Source organism: Eschrichtius robustus, chromosome 5 (genome assembly GCF_028021215.1).
Source record: "Eschrichtius robustus isolate mEscRob2 chromosome 5, mEscRob2.pri, whole genome shotgun sequence".
In the NCBI taxonomy this organism is placed as follows: Eukaryota; Metazoa; Chordata; class Mammalia; order Artiodactyla; family Eschrichtiidae; genus Eschrichtius; species Eschrichtius robustus.
Genome location: NC_090828.1, coordinates 38,652,384 through 38,668,964, shown reverse-complemented (window position 1 = coordinate 38,668,964; position 16,581 = coordinate 38,652,384). Strand labels below are relative to the sequence as shown.

At 33.4% G+C, this 16,581-nt stretch overlaps 1 protein-coding gene across 1 annotated transcript in view; it reads right to left on the bottom strand.

The window, feature by feature from the left end:
* The window catches only part of PGAP1 (post-GPI attachment to proteins inositol deacylase 1), a 79,204-nt gene that overhangs the window by 24,205 nt on the left and 38,418 nt on the right, over positions 1–16,581 (bottom strand). Inside the window, exons 6-13 of the mRNA XM_068544738.1 lie at positions 15,639–15,691; positions 14,732–14,798; positions 12,823–12,928; positions 12,096–12,151; positions 10,567–10,650; positions 6,716–6,762; positions 5,907–5,958; positions 2,038–2,115 (exon numbers count right to left, since the gene is read on the bottom strand). Coding sequence (XP_068400839.1) covers positions 2,038–2,115; positions 5,907–5,958; positions 6,716–6,762; positions 10,567–10,650; positions 12,096–12,151; positions 12,823–12,928; positions 14,732–14,798; positions 15,639–15,691 — 543 coding nt within the window. The remainder of the gene's footprint in view (positions 1–2,037; positions 2,116–5,906; positions 5,959–6,715; positions 6,763–10,566; positions 10,651–12,095; positions 12,152–12,822; positions 12,929–14,731; positions 14,799–15,638; positions 15,692–16,581) is intronic.

Sequence of the window (16,581 nt, the reverse complement as noted above, 5' to 3'; positions counted from 1 at the left end):
GTAAATTTCTAATGGACTCAATTATTTTGTTTTCCGTCATCAAAAAATGCAAGTAATTCCATATTTACACTTGGAAAACTATATTAAGATGATTAGTTGACTCAAGAAAATTTTGAACTGCCTATTTAAATATATGTATCCTTCTGATGATGAGCTATTAACAGACACATAGAAATTATGAAACGCCTAAATTACCATCCTTGTGAGATTGGATACTATGCAATACGAGAGTCAGCAGTGTTACTTTCCAAAGAGCGTTAAGACACATTAAGTATTTATTAGGCCACTAAGACTGGCTATTTGCGAAACGCTCATTAATTTCTTGGAATAACCAAGGAAGCCCTTTGCAAGTTTGGGAAGATGTTAAATTCATTCAAAACCAACTTACCTGAAAGAAAAACCCTTAAAGAGAGCTTTTAGTATTGAAGATGTTGAATTACCTCTCACTTGAGCTAAGCAAAACAAAACAATGAATCCATTATAAGGTACTCGTGAGACTCAATCCTTGAGACTTCTCCTAACTACATCCCCTTTTCTTTTTTCCTTTAAATTTTCCTATGATATTGGCCCCAAATCTCATTAACTTTCTCATTCAAGGAACACTTTTTTGAGCATTTATGTGGTAGTCACTAAAGGTTGAGGATGCAAAGTAGAGTAAAACCTATCTGGTCCTTACTCTGAATGAATTCATACTATGGTGATGGCAATAAAGACGTAAACAAATAAATTATAATTCGATATAATATATTCCTCAAAGAAGTTATAAACAAAGTATCCTGGGAATAAGTAAGAGGTTACTGGAGTAGTCTAGAAAAGGAAAACAAGGGACACTTAGGCTAGATCTTGAAGGGTAAGTTTGCTGGGTGAAATGTGGAAAGGGGAGTAGAGGGTCTTTTACCTCTATCTTCTTCTTTCCCTGCCTACTTCTCTCAAAAATCACCATCCTTTTATTTCTACTCCCACTTCACTAGTACAAGCCTTCATAATCCTATATGAGGTGCCTGTTCTCTCTTTTTCTAATCTATCCTATACCATAAATAGATTCATTTTCCAAAATAAATAGCTCTGATCCCATTACTACTACGGTGAAAAATCTTTCAGTTCCCTACTGACTCCTGAATTCTATAAAGTCCTGAATCTTCCAATCAAGACCCTCCAGAATATGGCCATTAACTCCTTTTCCAGACTTTTCTTCCACTACTATTCTACCCATGGTAGCCATCCTTTTAAAACTACTATTTACTTATTCACTATTTTCCAAACGTACCCTACACTGTCCATGTTCGGATCTTACTATTTCTTTGTCTCAACAGTGCTGTTCATTATAACTTTCTGCAATGATGTTACTATGGAGCAACTGGAATGTGGCTAATACAACTAAGGAACTGAATTTTTACTTTTATTTAATTTTAATTAATTTAAATTTAAATAGCCACATGTGCTAGTGGCTCCCATATTAGATATCCCAGGTCTAGAATATTCATTCTACCTATAAAAACCCTAACTATCCTTTAAGGCAATTTTAAATATCACCTCATAATAATGCCTTTTTTGATTTCATCAATCAGAGATATCTCCCCCTTTAACACTTTTCATGGATTTGCTATATTCTGATTTGTTTTATACATCTTGGATAACTCTTTCATTCTCACCCTTTCCCTGGCCACCAAATATATTTCTCTCCCCCTACCCAACAGTACGTAGCGTTTTGAGAACAGGGTTCATGTCTTTCTCATTTGTGTGCCTCCTATAATTCCTGGCACATAGTCTTGCACATAAGAGAGTACTCAATAGTTAACAGATTTTGAAAGACTGATAAAGTAGAACTAATTCCCACTTGAAACAAAGAGACTTGGATTTATTCTGCTTAGTTCAAGTTAGAGTAGATGATCCTAATGCTTTAAACAGTCTTAGGTGGATCACCAACCTGGCCACTGTTTCAGGTAAGCCCTAAGCTGAAGAATTCATCAAAAAATAACTTAAAATATTTAGCATGAGTATCCCCAAAACATTCTGAAAACAGCCTTAATTTGTTACCTTACTTCCATGAATAGATGGTACATAAACAACAAGATGAGACAAAGATGGATAGTCTTGAAGTCTTAACGTCAGAGACTAAAAAAGGATGAAAAAAAGCTGATTTTATTTCTCAGGATATATAGAGCTTAAAGCATGTTAAAAGAAAGACAAATTACAAACATTTATTTCTTACCTAGTAAGTCATGAAAAAACTGACTTCAAACTTTATGTTCAGTACTTCATAAAATGCCCATGTTTACATTTTCAGGTCAATGAGCCTGCTGAAGGTCAAATTTCTAACAATTATGTAAATATGGACTGCCAAAAATATTCCTTCAACTGTATCCTTTCATGTAAAATAAATGACATTTAACATTAAATTTAATTATTTTACATAATTATTTCCAGATTTGATGTTTCTTACAATTTGTCTACTTGTTTTGTATAATGTTACAGTATGATTTCTACAGTTATTTTGGTAGTATATGACAAAGAGCATTCAATAGTTGATGAATGAATGGATGCTCAATATGATGGAAGAATTGCAACTTAATCTCAAATGATTCTGATCTAGCCCAAGTAATAAACAGTTGCTGGCTAATGATGTGTATGAACATCATTCCCTGGAACTTATTCAGTAAGTGACATGAACACAGTAAGTCTAATAATGCACCTCACCAAATGAGCATCTATTCTTTTATCAAAACTAAAGACCTTATCTTACAGTCCATATTTTGAGGAATGAATAGATTGGAGACTGGTCTACCTGATGAAAAGCCAGGCCACCAAATACAGTTTTCAAGTCTTTTTTTTTTTTTTTTTTCTGACAGTAGATGTGGCGAGGGTGTGAGTAGTTATATGCTGTGACAATCTGTGTACATTAAGAAATTTCTTCACTTAATACTCTCCACTGTTCTTCCGAAGCACCAATGTGGGCAAGTTGGATAGAGGTTCTAAAGAGAACTGTCAATGAGTGGTCCTCAAACAACCTGACCAGATTCACCTGGGAGTGCTTGTTAAACTCCTGGGCTGCACCTCAACTTACTCAGCAAAGTCTCTGCAACAGACTTATATATTCTAATGTAAATTAAAGGGCCTTAAAAGAGCCACACAAACCAAAGCTAAAGGCAACTGAAACCAACCAGACAGGTGGTAGACAATATGAAAGGTAAATTAATTAGAAAGAACCATGGTTACTCTGTGTAGCTATCCACTGAGAGCTTTTGTTATTTATTCTCAAGAATAATTTTTTTCCTCAAGAATTTTTTTTTTAGGATCAGAATACTTTAAAAAGATATCAGTGTGTCAAAATACATTTACTTATAAAGTTAAGTTCCCATATAGTTATAACGTCAGTAGGAATTTGGGAAGATAATATTCATGAAATTGTTACACTGACAGGTAAGGTTAATATGAAGTTTGGAAATTTTTCAGTGTTTTAAGGGTAAAATGACCTTAATGCTGAGGCAACACACACAGAAAATCAAACACCAGCGTTTGGATGTCAGAAACCCTTCAAGTTCTGCTGCTGTGTGTAGGGCAAAGCTGTGGTGCTAAAGTATGATTTAGGCACAATAGTGACTAGGTAATTTTTCTCATTAACTTAGATTTCTTTTCAAAGTTAATTGTTTTGTTTGTTTTTAGCAATAAGTCCATTTGGGCTTACCCAATTGTTGGTCTGCTGTGGTTTCTGTCTTCATTGTACCATGACAGAAAAGTTCCATGTGACTCATGCTGTGAAGGCCCTAAACCGAATTTATAAGTGCTTTGCTGGAGGATTCCGTCTATTCATTAACAGTTCAGTCAGCAGAGGTGCCCAAGGTGGTATGATTCTCATCTTACACTACCTTTGTTGAGATGATATAAATATGAATAAAACCCACAAGAGTTTTTCACTTCAATCTTTCCTTTCCCTTCAACTTCATGGCAAAATAATTTTGTGTGCTTTTTATAAATGGCTAAACACATATATATATAATCTTGATTTTCATTACAATGGAAAAGTTTATTTGCATTTAATGATTATAATCCTTTTCAACTGAGATTGCTTAAGATAGCAGAGTATTATAATCCTCATTTTCTAACTTTTCTCTTCCAGTTTTCTCCCGAAATTCCAGTAGGCTTTTAATGCCGCCTGGCACTTTCTTCTAGTATCCACTATAAAAAGTAAGCAGCTAGGGCTTCCCTGGTGGCACAGTGGTTAAGTATCTGCCTGCCAATGCAGGGGACACGGGTTCGAGCCCTGGTCCGGGAAGATCCCACATGCCACGGAGCAACTAAGCCCATGCACAACTACTGAAGCCCGAGAGCCTAGAACCCATGCTCCAAAACAAAGAGAAGCCACCGCAATGAGAAACCCACGCACTGCAACAAAGAGTAGCCCCCGCTCGCTGCAACCAGAGAAAGCCCGTGCGCAGCAACAAAGACCCAATGCAGCCAAAAATAAAATAAATACAATAAATAAATTAAAAAAAAAAAAAAGCAGCTGGAAGAACTTGTTCTACTACTCAGCCAGCTGTTTCTTACACTTAGAAAAAACAACACAGGGGTCTAGAACTAGACGAATACATTGTTAAATCTTTGAGACTTAAAAAAAAAAAAGGATATTATGATTTAAGAAATATTTTTTTTAAAATAGTAGCAAAGTAACATTTTATCGGGTTTTTAATGATTTATTTCTTCCTAACCCTTAAATTACAGACTGGAAAGGATATCCAAACTGGAAATTCAAGGAAACATTTAATATATCTTATGAATGATTGATCAGTAAGTATACCCCAATACTTCTGTTTTTGCTTTGCTCCTGCCTAGACAGTTAGGATAGAACTAGTGAGAGACCTTAAAAATGTTATGAGTCAAATCACTTATTTGTCTTATCAATACAAAGCCACATAAATGAACATGCACAAAGTAAGATTGACCAAGGTGACACAAAAAATAACTGCAATCATTCCAAAGTCAAGTGTAAGTGACTTGCAATTATTCATCCTGTCATCATTCTTCTCATTGGTATAGGACAGAGTTGACTACACATACAGATAAATAAACATTCATGAGCACAAATAACTAACTGGAGTAGGGAGATGATTGGGACCAACCAGAGGACTTCACATTCAACCCTATGAATATAGTATTCATTATGACAATATATTCTAAAGTATAGATTTACTTGAAGACTAAAAACTATCAACTCTGGCATACGATTATCAGTTATAATAAATACAATTTGAAATTTAGAACAGGTATTTTCATCACATTTTAGAACTGTTTTATTTTCTCAACAATAGATTTTGTGAGTGTGCAAATTAGCCTTTTGTAAAGATGTGCTGACCTACCACAGTTGCTTAAGGAAATCACTAACAATTATTAAATAAATTCCATGGAGTACTAGATAAAAGTAGTTACTGAAGTGCTTAACCACAGATGATACTGAAATTGAAAATTGCTTTGTGTCTTTTTGAGATGCTTACTTCCCTACTGTAGGTCCTCCCCAAAATGAATTGAGTATATTCAACTTAATATTTTAAGACAGACCATTCCAAACAAACCCTCAAATTGAATCTTAAAAACTGATCTACCTCTTAGTATGATGCTATAACATATAAATTTAATTTTATTTAGGACTGATGACTTATAGTTTTCACCTCTGAAAGCTAGAAAAGAATTGCATGTTATTCTCCATTAAATGTATTTCCAGAGAAAATATTCCTAAAATGTATCTTAGCAAATTTCAAGTTTATTTAATACCTAGATGAATTAATCAAAGACCATACTGTACATGCCTATATGCCCAAATATTTTTTCACCTGGATATTAACATTCTACACTTGATCTTAGCCAAAAGGACGAGAAGCGATGGATATTAACATTCTAAATCCATAATTTACCTTAATTGTTGGCAGCAGTTCAGCTTTCCATGATAAATCAACCCCTTGCCGGCTTGGAAATAAATATGAAAATATAATTAAAGGACAAATATATTAAAGTATTATAAATTATAAATAAGTTTCAGAGCAAAAAGAAACCATCTATAGACCTACCAAAGACAGTTCTAATGAACTCAAGTCTAGTAGGTCTAACACAATACACTTTATTCACATAGTCCTTTGGGGAACAAAACGTAGTTTTTCCTAGCAACCAACTATCAATGTTTGCAAAAATTACTAGTATGTTAATTTTCTTTATTTTTAATTTTAAAATCAATACTATAATTTAGTTTAGTAGCAAAATGAGCTTAAGAATATCTGAAGTGGGACTTCCCTGGTGGCACAGTGGTTAAGAATCCTCCTGCCAATGCAGGGGACACAGGTTCGATCCCTGGTCCAGAAGATCCCACATGCTGAGGGGCAACTAAGCCCGTGTGTCACAACTACTGAGCCTGCGCTCTAGAGCCCGCAAGCTACAACTACTGAAGCCTGCGTGCCTAGAGCCCGTGCTCCACAACAAGAGAAGCCACCACAATGAGAAGCTGGCGCACCACAACAAAGAGTAGCCCCCGCTCGCCGCAACTAGAGAAAACCCGCGCGCAGCAACAAAGACCCAACACAGCCATAAAGAAATAAATTTATATTAAAAAGAAAAAAGCAAACTGTTAAGCTTTAAAAAAAAAAATATCAGAAGCTATTCTGAAAGTGTGATTTGAGTATATCTTATGTTGAGAAAAATGAACAGAGGGCCTCATGTTCAAAACACTTACCACATAGAAGTGCTGTTTATGCAGCCAAAAATCCAGCTATTTGTATCCTATTGATTAATAACACAAAATAAAGCACACTAAATATTGTAGAAAATAATTATATAAAACAGGCATTTCACTGTTTATGATAGGGTCAGTAGGCACAATGGAAACATAAAATAACAACTTATTGTTTAGAAATGTATTCAAAATGTTCTCAAAAGTCAAACAGGTCAAGGTGAGGCAAAGAATCTAATGTCAACATAGACAGGTAAGCAAGTAACTTGGAGCAGCAGTATGAGAGAGTGCCTGATGGGTTATCTCTCCACAGCATACTGTTAAGCAATTTTAATTTCTGAACCAACACTTTTAGAGTTCAGCAATGTCCACACTTTAGCTAGGTACTTACATAGAAAGTAACCTATATTTTAACAAAACTAGAAGAGTGAACAACTAGAGGTAGACTTTCACACAAACAGAAAAAAAAAAACAAAACTCCAGAGCCAAGTAATTAAAAATAACAATCCAAGTACAGCTTTTTAGTTTATCATTTGAGTTCTCATTTGATTACTAGGCAGATAACTTTTATGCAACTGAGAATGTGCTTGGATTGAAGCACAATTCCAAGGGTTTAAGACTAAAGCTAGTTGTTACTTTACTAGTGCAGACTGGGAATGCTGCAGAGATGGTTGTGGTATTTTAACAATATTATGTATTCAGCTTCAGTCATTTAAAAGCAGTATGACCCAAGACCTTCACTCTAACTTTTAATGAAGTAGTAAGAGCAATGCTCCAAGATCTAACGATCCAACTACTGAAATCCTACCAGGGCATAAGAGAATGAGAAACACTGCTGAGACAGCTACATACATTTTTCCTTAGTATACAGACAGGACAATAAAAATATCAATCCTTTCATTCAATTAATATTTATAAAGTCCATTCCAGGGCCAAGGAATTATGCTAAGCCCTCAAGAAAAATGATGAATGAAGCAGACATACCCTCTGCCCTCATCGAGCTTAAATAAAATTTTAAGATATTTTTCAAGAATTCAGAAAAGCAAGCTGAAAGAAAACAAAAACAATGTGGTATTTCTCTACTCTCCACTGCTGGCAAAATACTTCGGTAAACTCTTTTATCAGTTACCTGTGCTTACCAGAACAACAACGTGACATTATAAAGCAAGGCAACAGAACGGATCTGCATAGCCCAGACAAAGAGAATCTAGCAACCTCTCAAGATCCGACTCACTTTTGTAATAGGTTTTTGAAGCTATTGCAACTGAAAGACAGCCCTTATTATGAAAATTGCCAAGATTGCACACTACTTACTTTGGTGTCTAGGGAATTCTGATTCATTAACTAACAGACTGAATAAAGTATTATTCAAATCCACCCTAAAACACCACGTTGTTATAACCTAGAAGGTGTCAAAAGAACAATTTCAGGTCATCTAGTAAACACCCCTAACTCAGCTAATTTTAAAACTTGTATTAAAAATCTTAGAAAAAGTCACTCAGAATTTACTGAGGCTTCCCTGGTGGCGCAGTGGTTGAGAATCTGCCTGCTAATGCAGAGGACACGGGTTCGAGCCCAGGTCTGGGAAGAGCCCAAATGCTGCGGAGCAACTAGGCCCGTGAGCCACAACTACTGAGCCTGCACGTCTGGAGCCTGTGCTCCGCAACAAGAGAGGCCGCGATAGTGAGAGGCCTGCGCACTGCGATGAAGAGTGGCCCCCTCTTGCCACAACTAGAGAAAGCCCTCACACAGAAATGAAGACCCAACACAGCCAAAAATAAATGAATTAATTAATTAATTAAAAAAAAAAAAAAAGAATTTACTAACTCCTGAAGTGCACAGAAAAGAAAATGCTACTTGATTATAAAATTTATAGATCTAAAAAAAAATCTATCTACAGTAAAAAAATATGTCCTCGATGGCTGCTAAAATCATTAGGTGAAAGACTGACTAGGAACTTTATAATGAATGGGTCAGGCCGATATGACCTGAGTCCACTGATATATCAGTCCACTGATTTTTGTCAGTGAAAGTGGGACAACCAGATATTATATACCTCTTGATATGATAAGTACGCAGTTCTACTTATAAAACATTCATACCATAAAAAAATGCATCTATTCAAGATTCTAGATCTAACTACCAGTTTACACAAAACAATGGATAGAAATACATGTTAAAAGATACCACAAGAATACAATCAACTAAACCCAGGACAAATGTATGGCATGGGGGAAAAAAAGAGGGGGCTGTTAAAAAAAGACATAAGACATATGAATCAAATGCAATGTATGTACTTTTTGGATTCTGATTCAAACAAGCTAACTTAAAACTTAAATGAACAGAGGAAAACTGAACATGGACTGGATACCACATGATAGTAAGGAATAAGTAATTAATTTTGTTGGATAAAATAATATAATAACATTATTATAACATAATATAATAATATTATTAGTATTATAATAATATGTAAAATTCTTATCTGTTATAAAAACATACTGAAATATGTATGGATAAAATGATAAAATGCCTGGATTTTGCTTTAAAAATGCTTCACTCAAAAAAAGTGAGGAAGGGACAACTCAAGTAAGAATGGCAGAATATTGGTAACTGTTAAAGCTGTGTGATGGTTAAATGAGAATTTGTTATTATATTCTCTCTCTACTTTTGTATGTTTGAAAACTTCTATGATAAAAATTGAAAACATTTAAAACAAATTCTCCACATGACTAGTAATACTCACCCATGGACCTTAATTATATAAAAGGGATCCTCCAATAAGCCAAATGGATAATTTTCACTTTGGCAAGGATTTTTCTCAATATAATACTGACATTCTGATTTGGAATTTAGTAGGAGTGTGGATATTTTAAGCCATCACTCTCAGGGCCAGATTCTCTTGGGATAAACTACCCAACCAAATTTTAGGCTGAGAGATGGTAGTCTGTCTCTGGTGAGAGATGCAAAACTGTGGCAATTCCACTAAAATTAGTATTCATTAGCACCTAGCCCACAGTGCCTGCCTACCATCTTTTCTAAAGACTTTACTATATATCAAATGGCGGTATCAACCAACTGAGTGATATATTAGATCCTAGTCCTAAAAAATACAAATAATCCAACAAAAGGGAAACAAGGGAACTTAAATTATGAAAGATGCAAATATAAAGTGAAGAATCCTAGGACATGAGGGGAAAAAATCAGAATAGAGAGAAAGGAACCCAAATTGGGAAACAAATTCCTGAAATTAAGAAGTGTTGATAAATTATTACTTAAACAGACCTAATATAACAAAAGCATGCTAAAGCGTCTAACATATTTCTAGCATAGTAGGTACTCGTTAAAAAGAAATACACAAACATAATCATCATACTGATACTGTAAGTCTAGATAACACTGTAACAAAAAGTTACTATACTATTTTAGAGAATATTTGGTATAAAAAGTACTGCAAATTTTAGTATGGAAGCCATGGGAAAAACAGGATTTACTTTATAAAACAAAGGATAGCTTTGCTTAAATATATCTGTTCTTTAAAATACTAATAGAATTTTAGAATTAAAGGAGCTCTGAACTGAATTCCTTCATCCTAAACATAGTGAAACTAAAGTAGAAAAACCTAAACTAGAGGTAAAGGTACAAGCTAATAGTATAGATATATTATCAGTTACAGAAGCATTTTGATTAGTACTTTTCAATCAATACCCTCTGTTCCAGATAAATGTTTTTCAACTAATTAGATTTAATAATAGTTCATAGCTAAAGATGATATCCACTAGATACTAGTTGAATCTTAAAAATAAACAACAGTTAGCCTTTTAAATTTACATAAAGTGTATCAATTATCTTACCAGCATGGTACTCTGACAATAGACATGAGTGTAGATTTTTCTATGATTTGCAAGGGGAAATGTAAAATATATCTTATCAGATTCCTAAAAAAAGAGGGAAAGCACAATAAATTATGAGTAGATAATTTCATCATTCAAAAATTTAGATAAAGTAATGAATAATTATTCTAATTAATTATTTTAATTCTATCATTCTTGGTGTTGTTGAGAACCAATAATCTAGGAATGGGAAGAAGAAGATACAGATGCAAGATAGATCAGGTATAAACTCTGTAGACCTGAATTTGTCTTGGAAGTATCAGTATGAATGCATGTCTTTTTTGTTTGGGTTTGGTTTTTGGCCTTATGACCAAGATAAAATACATTTCTTAGCTCTGTTCACTGAAAAGGCCTTAGAAATGCTAACTCACTAGCCATAAACATCTCTAGTGCCCAAATTATGGTTTTCAGATACTGTTTTCCAAATAATAGGAAGAGCTTCTTTGAGAAAAAGCAGATTCAAGGTCTGGGATGGGAAATGGTACACAATGAGCTAAAATACTTTCTCATACTAGATAGTGAGGAAAATATCAAGACAACTAAATAGCAGCTATATCAAAAAGATTCAGGAGCCTACCTTGAAATGGCTTCCACTGGTCAAGGACAGAACAGTTTTAATAGCAATTTTAGTATCAAAGATAGAACAATTTTAGTATTTTAGTTTAGACAGAAACACAAAAATGTTTAAGCTCATAATAATACTGGAGGAAAAACCCCCCAAAACATCTTATGGTCACTGATGGAGGGTGTTTGTGAGCCAACTCACTATTCTAAAAACCAGTAAATATAAGATCCAAAGAATTATCATTTTTTTCCTTTGTAATTTGTTCTACTTTTGATAAATTTAGTAGATGAGAAGTTTTTCTATATAGTGTTTCAGTTAACAAATGAAGAAGGAATAATCGGAGTCTCATTGCTTTTGTACTCCCTATTAATGACTCTAGGCCTTCTTCATCAATAGCTGCTAACATCATAAAAAGAGAGCGAGTCTAGTAAAAACAAAAATAAAACAAAAACCTGAATCTGATGAAGCATCTAGATCCAAGATCCAGCTACCAAGTCACAGGAAAGAGTAGGGAAAGGAATATACTGGATGACATTACAGGAGTGCAATCAGCAAAATCAAGACTGTGTGAAACTCTATAGGACAAATGACTAGTTTTTTTTTTTTTCCAACAAATAAACTGCAAGGAAAAAAAAGGGTGAAGGAAGTATTAGACATTAAAGAGGAATAAGAGACATATCAACAAATAATATGTACACCTTGTTTGTACCCTGATTTAAACAAACTGGAAAACAAAGAAACAACAAAAAATTTGAGTTATGATAAAACTGGAAAATTGAACACTGACTAGATATTAAGGAATTATTACTAAACTGATTTAGTATGGGAAAATAACATTGTTATCTTCTTTAAAAAGTCTAGCTTTGAAAAATAAATACTAAAATATTCTTGAAAACAATTTTAAATCCATTGGTGGTATACTTACATTGTAAGCCACATAGGTCCATTTGGACACTTTTACTGGAACCCACATAGATGTCCCTAAGGTAAAAGAAATTAATTTGTTTGGCTTTTTGAAAAACATTAAGTGATTTCTTTTACTGAATCCTTCTCAATCATAACAGGATTTGAAAAAGAAGCAGTTTCCTGAACACTGGCTATTTTAAAATAGAAAATCTAATGAGATATTCTCTATATGCTCATCACCAAGGAGCATTCAGATCATGTAAAGCATTTAAAATCTTTCTGATGTCTAACTCTAAGAAGTATCAACAGAAGAAAACAAATATTTCATTTTCCAAACTAAGTAGAGTATGACAGATACATATAAAAACAAAATTTACCAGCAAAAGATATGCTGTTAAACCAAAAGACTGAAGAATGATACTGAGAAACTAAGTCAAGAATAATATAGAATTTATTTTATGTGGCTGTCAGGAGAATAGAGACATTTAACGCTTTTAAATTTTTCTACTGTCATGTTATTTTTAGTACAAAATTTTATCAGCAACATCTTGCAAGTTGCTTTTTTACTTTTCCCCTCCTTAGCCAAGAACCTCATAAGAAACCAGCATAGGGAAATTAATAAAATATAATAGGATTATAATACCTGAAGCATTACAGTTTCAAAGAATTTGTCTGCTAATGACAAATTTACCTAAAAATAATACTCAAAACTCTACTTAAAATTAAAACATGCTATTACTACCGACCTGTTAAGTCAGAAATTATTGATGGATTTTCCTCAAAGTGTTTTGCTGGGTGTCTTATGAAGTGGTGATTCAAAACCGACAATTTCTTCTTGGGATTTTGAGTTATCTAGAAAGAACATTGATACATTCTGTATCCTTTTATATCCACTGTGATGACCTAATGAAACTTTGTTTCAAGTAATAATTACAAGAGCCAACAGTTACTTACTCTGGGCCAGGCACTGTTCTAAGTGCTTAACATGGGACTAACTATGCTTTGAGTTACAGTTTCCCTGTATATATGTTTGTTTCTCCTCCTAAACGATATGCTTCTTGAGAAGTAGGAATCATATCCTAACATTTTATTGTCTAATATTTAGTCTAGTCTATCATATATACTGAGTTTGTGAAAGAGAGCTCAGTTTCATAATATTTTGATTCTTAGCAGTATTAGTCAAAAATTTCTCATTTGTCCCTTAAAATGTGTCTGTAAAATACTTATCCATCCAGAATTATAATTTATTACATGCTAGTATTAGCATTTTCTCACCTTAGAATTTAATGGAAAACAAGATTTGATTTGTTAAAATTAGTTTGATGTATAATTTTTAAATAATATACCTGAGATTCACCTGTTCTTCATTAGTTGAAATGGGGTTTTTCCTAAACTTACCAAATGTCATTTAAAATACAAACTGGTCAAATACAAATTTTAATTGATTCTACTGTTGTATATAGTTGAACAGATTAAACACATTTCCGACAGAGTCACAATTAAAACAAGGCTGAAAAACTGAAAAATATTTACATTCCATGACTACATGATTCCAATGTTAACAGTGTTAACTCTATGAAGCTGATTTACTTTAATAAATATACTAACTTAAATATGGTATCTTGTGGTTTAAAATGTGGTAAAACAGATCAACTTGTGTCTCTCTTTTACTGCATTCTTCAGGAGAGAGCTAAATATCTATAACTCTCCCTAATAATAGTTATGCAGCTTTCTGAAGGATTAAGGAAAAAAATACAGACAGTACCCTACTCCTAAGAGAGAATGCTTAGGAGCAAGGTTAAGACACAATGATAAGGAAGCACTACCCAGAGATTTACTGCAAAAGAAGCCATACATAATAGTCTCTCAAAGAACTGGGGCCTTCAGGAAAAAGAATCCAAAAATATATGCCATAATGGAAAAAATTACCAAAAATACAAGGAACTTTTTCTCCAAAGGGAGAAGCCAGAGCCGTAGTTCTCAAAACATGCTTCTATGGAACAGTGATGCACTGCAAAATGACCTGAGGTGAAAGGCTGCTTACGATGAATAATGACAATCTGTTCCCAATTCACAGGAAAAAAAAATTAATAGAATTCTCTGAATTTTGCTGAAATCCTTGGTGCCCACTACTATTTATCTGCTGGCAGACAAGAGATAAAGAGTAATATGATTTCCAGGTATCCTGCTAACTGAACAACTTAGAAAATCACTAGTTTGTAGAGTTTATATGTAAAATATCAATACAGAAAAGGTTTGACTCTTGAAGTACATAATTTAAGTTCTGGTGAGCTTGTGTTACTCAATGAATGTAGATATTTTGATCCTACTGCATAAGGATATTTGTAATAAGTATTTCCCTTAAGGTAAAAGAAAAAAGTCAGAAGGACATATATCAAATTTTAAACAGTAAAGGGGAAGAACTGAGGAAGATTTAAGGTATTCTTTCCTTTTTCATTTTTATTGCATTCTTAATTATTAATAGTTATCAAAGATTACAGATAAAAATACAGATATTTCCATTTTCAAACTAATTACAGTCAATATAAGGCATAGGTTTCTATTTTCATCAAAGTAAAAACACGTATTAAATCTATCACTGCTCTAACAAAAGCTTTTACTTCACTGCAATAATTTTAGTTTAAAAATACATACTTGTTTAGTATCAGCATCAATAAGATCAAAGAATGCTCGAATTGTAGTCAATTGTAATTGTTTACACCTAAAGAATAAAATAAATGTTACAAATGAAACTTTCTTAAAAAATACACTTTTAATACAAACATAAATAATTATATTATTTAATGGAATATATGAATTTCCTTTAATGCTGCAAACTCTAAAATTATTTAACAAATTATCATTATTAAGCATACATCTTGAAGCTGAAACCTATAAAAATAAAGTAAATTAAATCTTCCTGGATATTTGAGAGTATAAGTGTCAGGCCCCCGTCTTCCCTAAATCTTCCTGTCTACCCCAGATATAGACATATTGTCTGCCCCATCTTCATATGTCTGAACTGTTGTGGTCCTTGCAAACACTACTGATTGCATAGCCAGAGGAAGGTGAAAAGAGAATCTTTAAGCCAATGCATATAGAGATAAAATACTAGGATTTATGTATTTCTTGACCCTTATTTAACCTATTTCTTTATTTATATTAAGGGTAAATCTAATTCCTACTTGGTTTTCCATGTGCTGCTTCAGAATAGGCAATGCTGCATTAATCAAGTCCGAGTTTGGTGATTGGCCAAGAGCTCAGAAAGTCCTACCACAAGTATCTTTGATTCTGCCCAGCTATGAGAAATTCTAAAATTTTGACATTATCATTTGAGACTGATGCTACTGGTTCTTCAGGAGATGATTTTATAGGTTGTCAAGGACACCTTGGTTAAACTGAGACAAGAACAAAGTCTGAAGTTCTAAACCCCTAAGTTAATCTTTCTCCCAAATCCTTATTTATTTATGGATAAGGCTCTAAGAAAGCTAACAAACCAATCAATTCATTGAGGGGAAAAAAGGACCACCACAAATTGCCAAAATAAGTTATATTAACTTACCATACAATGGAGAGGTGGTCTGTTGAAACCCAGGTCTTAGGCACTGCTGAACTCTAAATGGAAAGAAACAAAAATCATACTTAAGAAAAATGCACTTATTATTCTCCAAAAGGCTTGAAATTCTTATAGGCTAATTTTAGAAACATGTAACATTAGTTTCACTATTTTATGATGCGCAGAAATTTTTAAATGATGCACTCTTGTAAGAGGTGATCCAAAAATATTAAGATATTGAATATTTCCTGCATAGAATAATTCTTTGTCTTTACTACTTAGTCAAGCTTAAATTACCCTTTAAAATTATTAAAACATCCACAGATTACTTACTGAAGTTTACTGTCTAACTCTTCATTACTCTAATAAGAGGTTGAGTTTATGATTCTTTAATAAATCATAGTGTATATATAAATTATAATAGATATTTCAGTAATTTTAGTTCTGACTAGACTATCACTTAATAAATTCTAAGATGTTAATTCTAATCAGGATGTGCCTGAGAGATACCTAGGCCTGAGGAGACTTTTCAAAATAAATATGCCTAATCACAAAACTACCAAATCGGACTCTTATAAGTGGGGTCCAGACTTATTTGGAAAAAAATCCCTAGATGATTAGCATATATACTACGGGTTAGAGACAGAAGGGCAAAAGCCTAGTAAAAAATATAACTATTTTCAGAAGGCTTCCTAACAGTGGCACAGCACCCTCCAAGAACTAGAGACTTCTATTTATACAGGGTAATGACCTCCCTGTGAACAGCATCTTACATACAATGCGGAAACATTAAGTAAATCTGATATTATTTTTCATATCATCTCTCTCTCTACACTGTCAAAGACACAATGAGATGCCCTCACTAGAACTGTCAAAACAAAATGAAAATAGGAAACTAACAATGCTGTATGCAAGAAAATTTAAAGGCCTAACATGTCTCTTTCTTTTT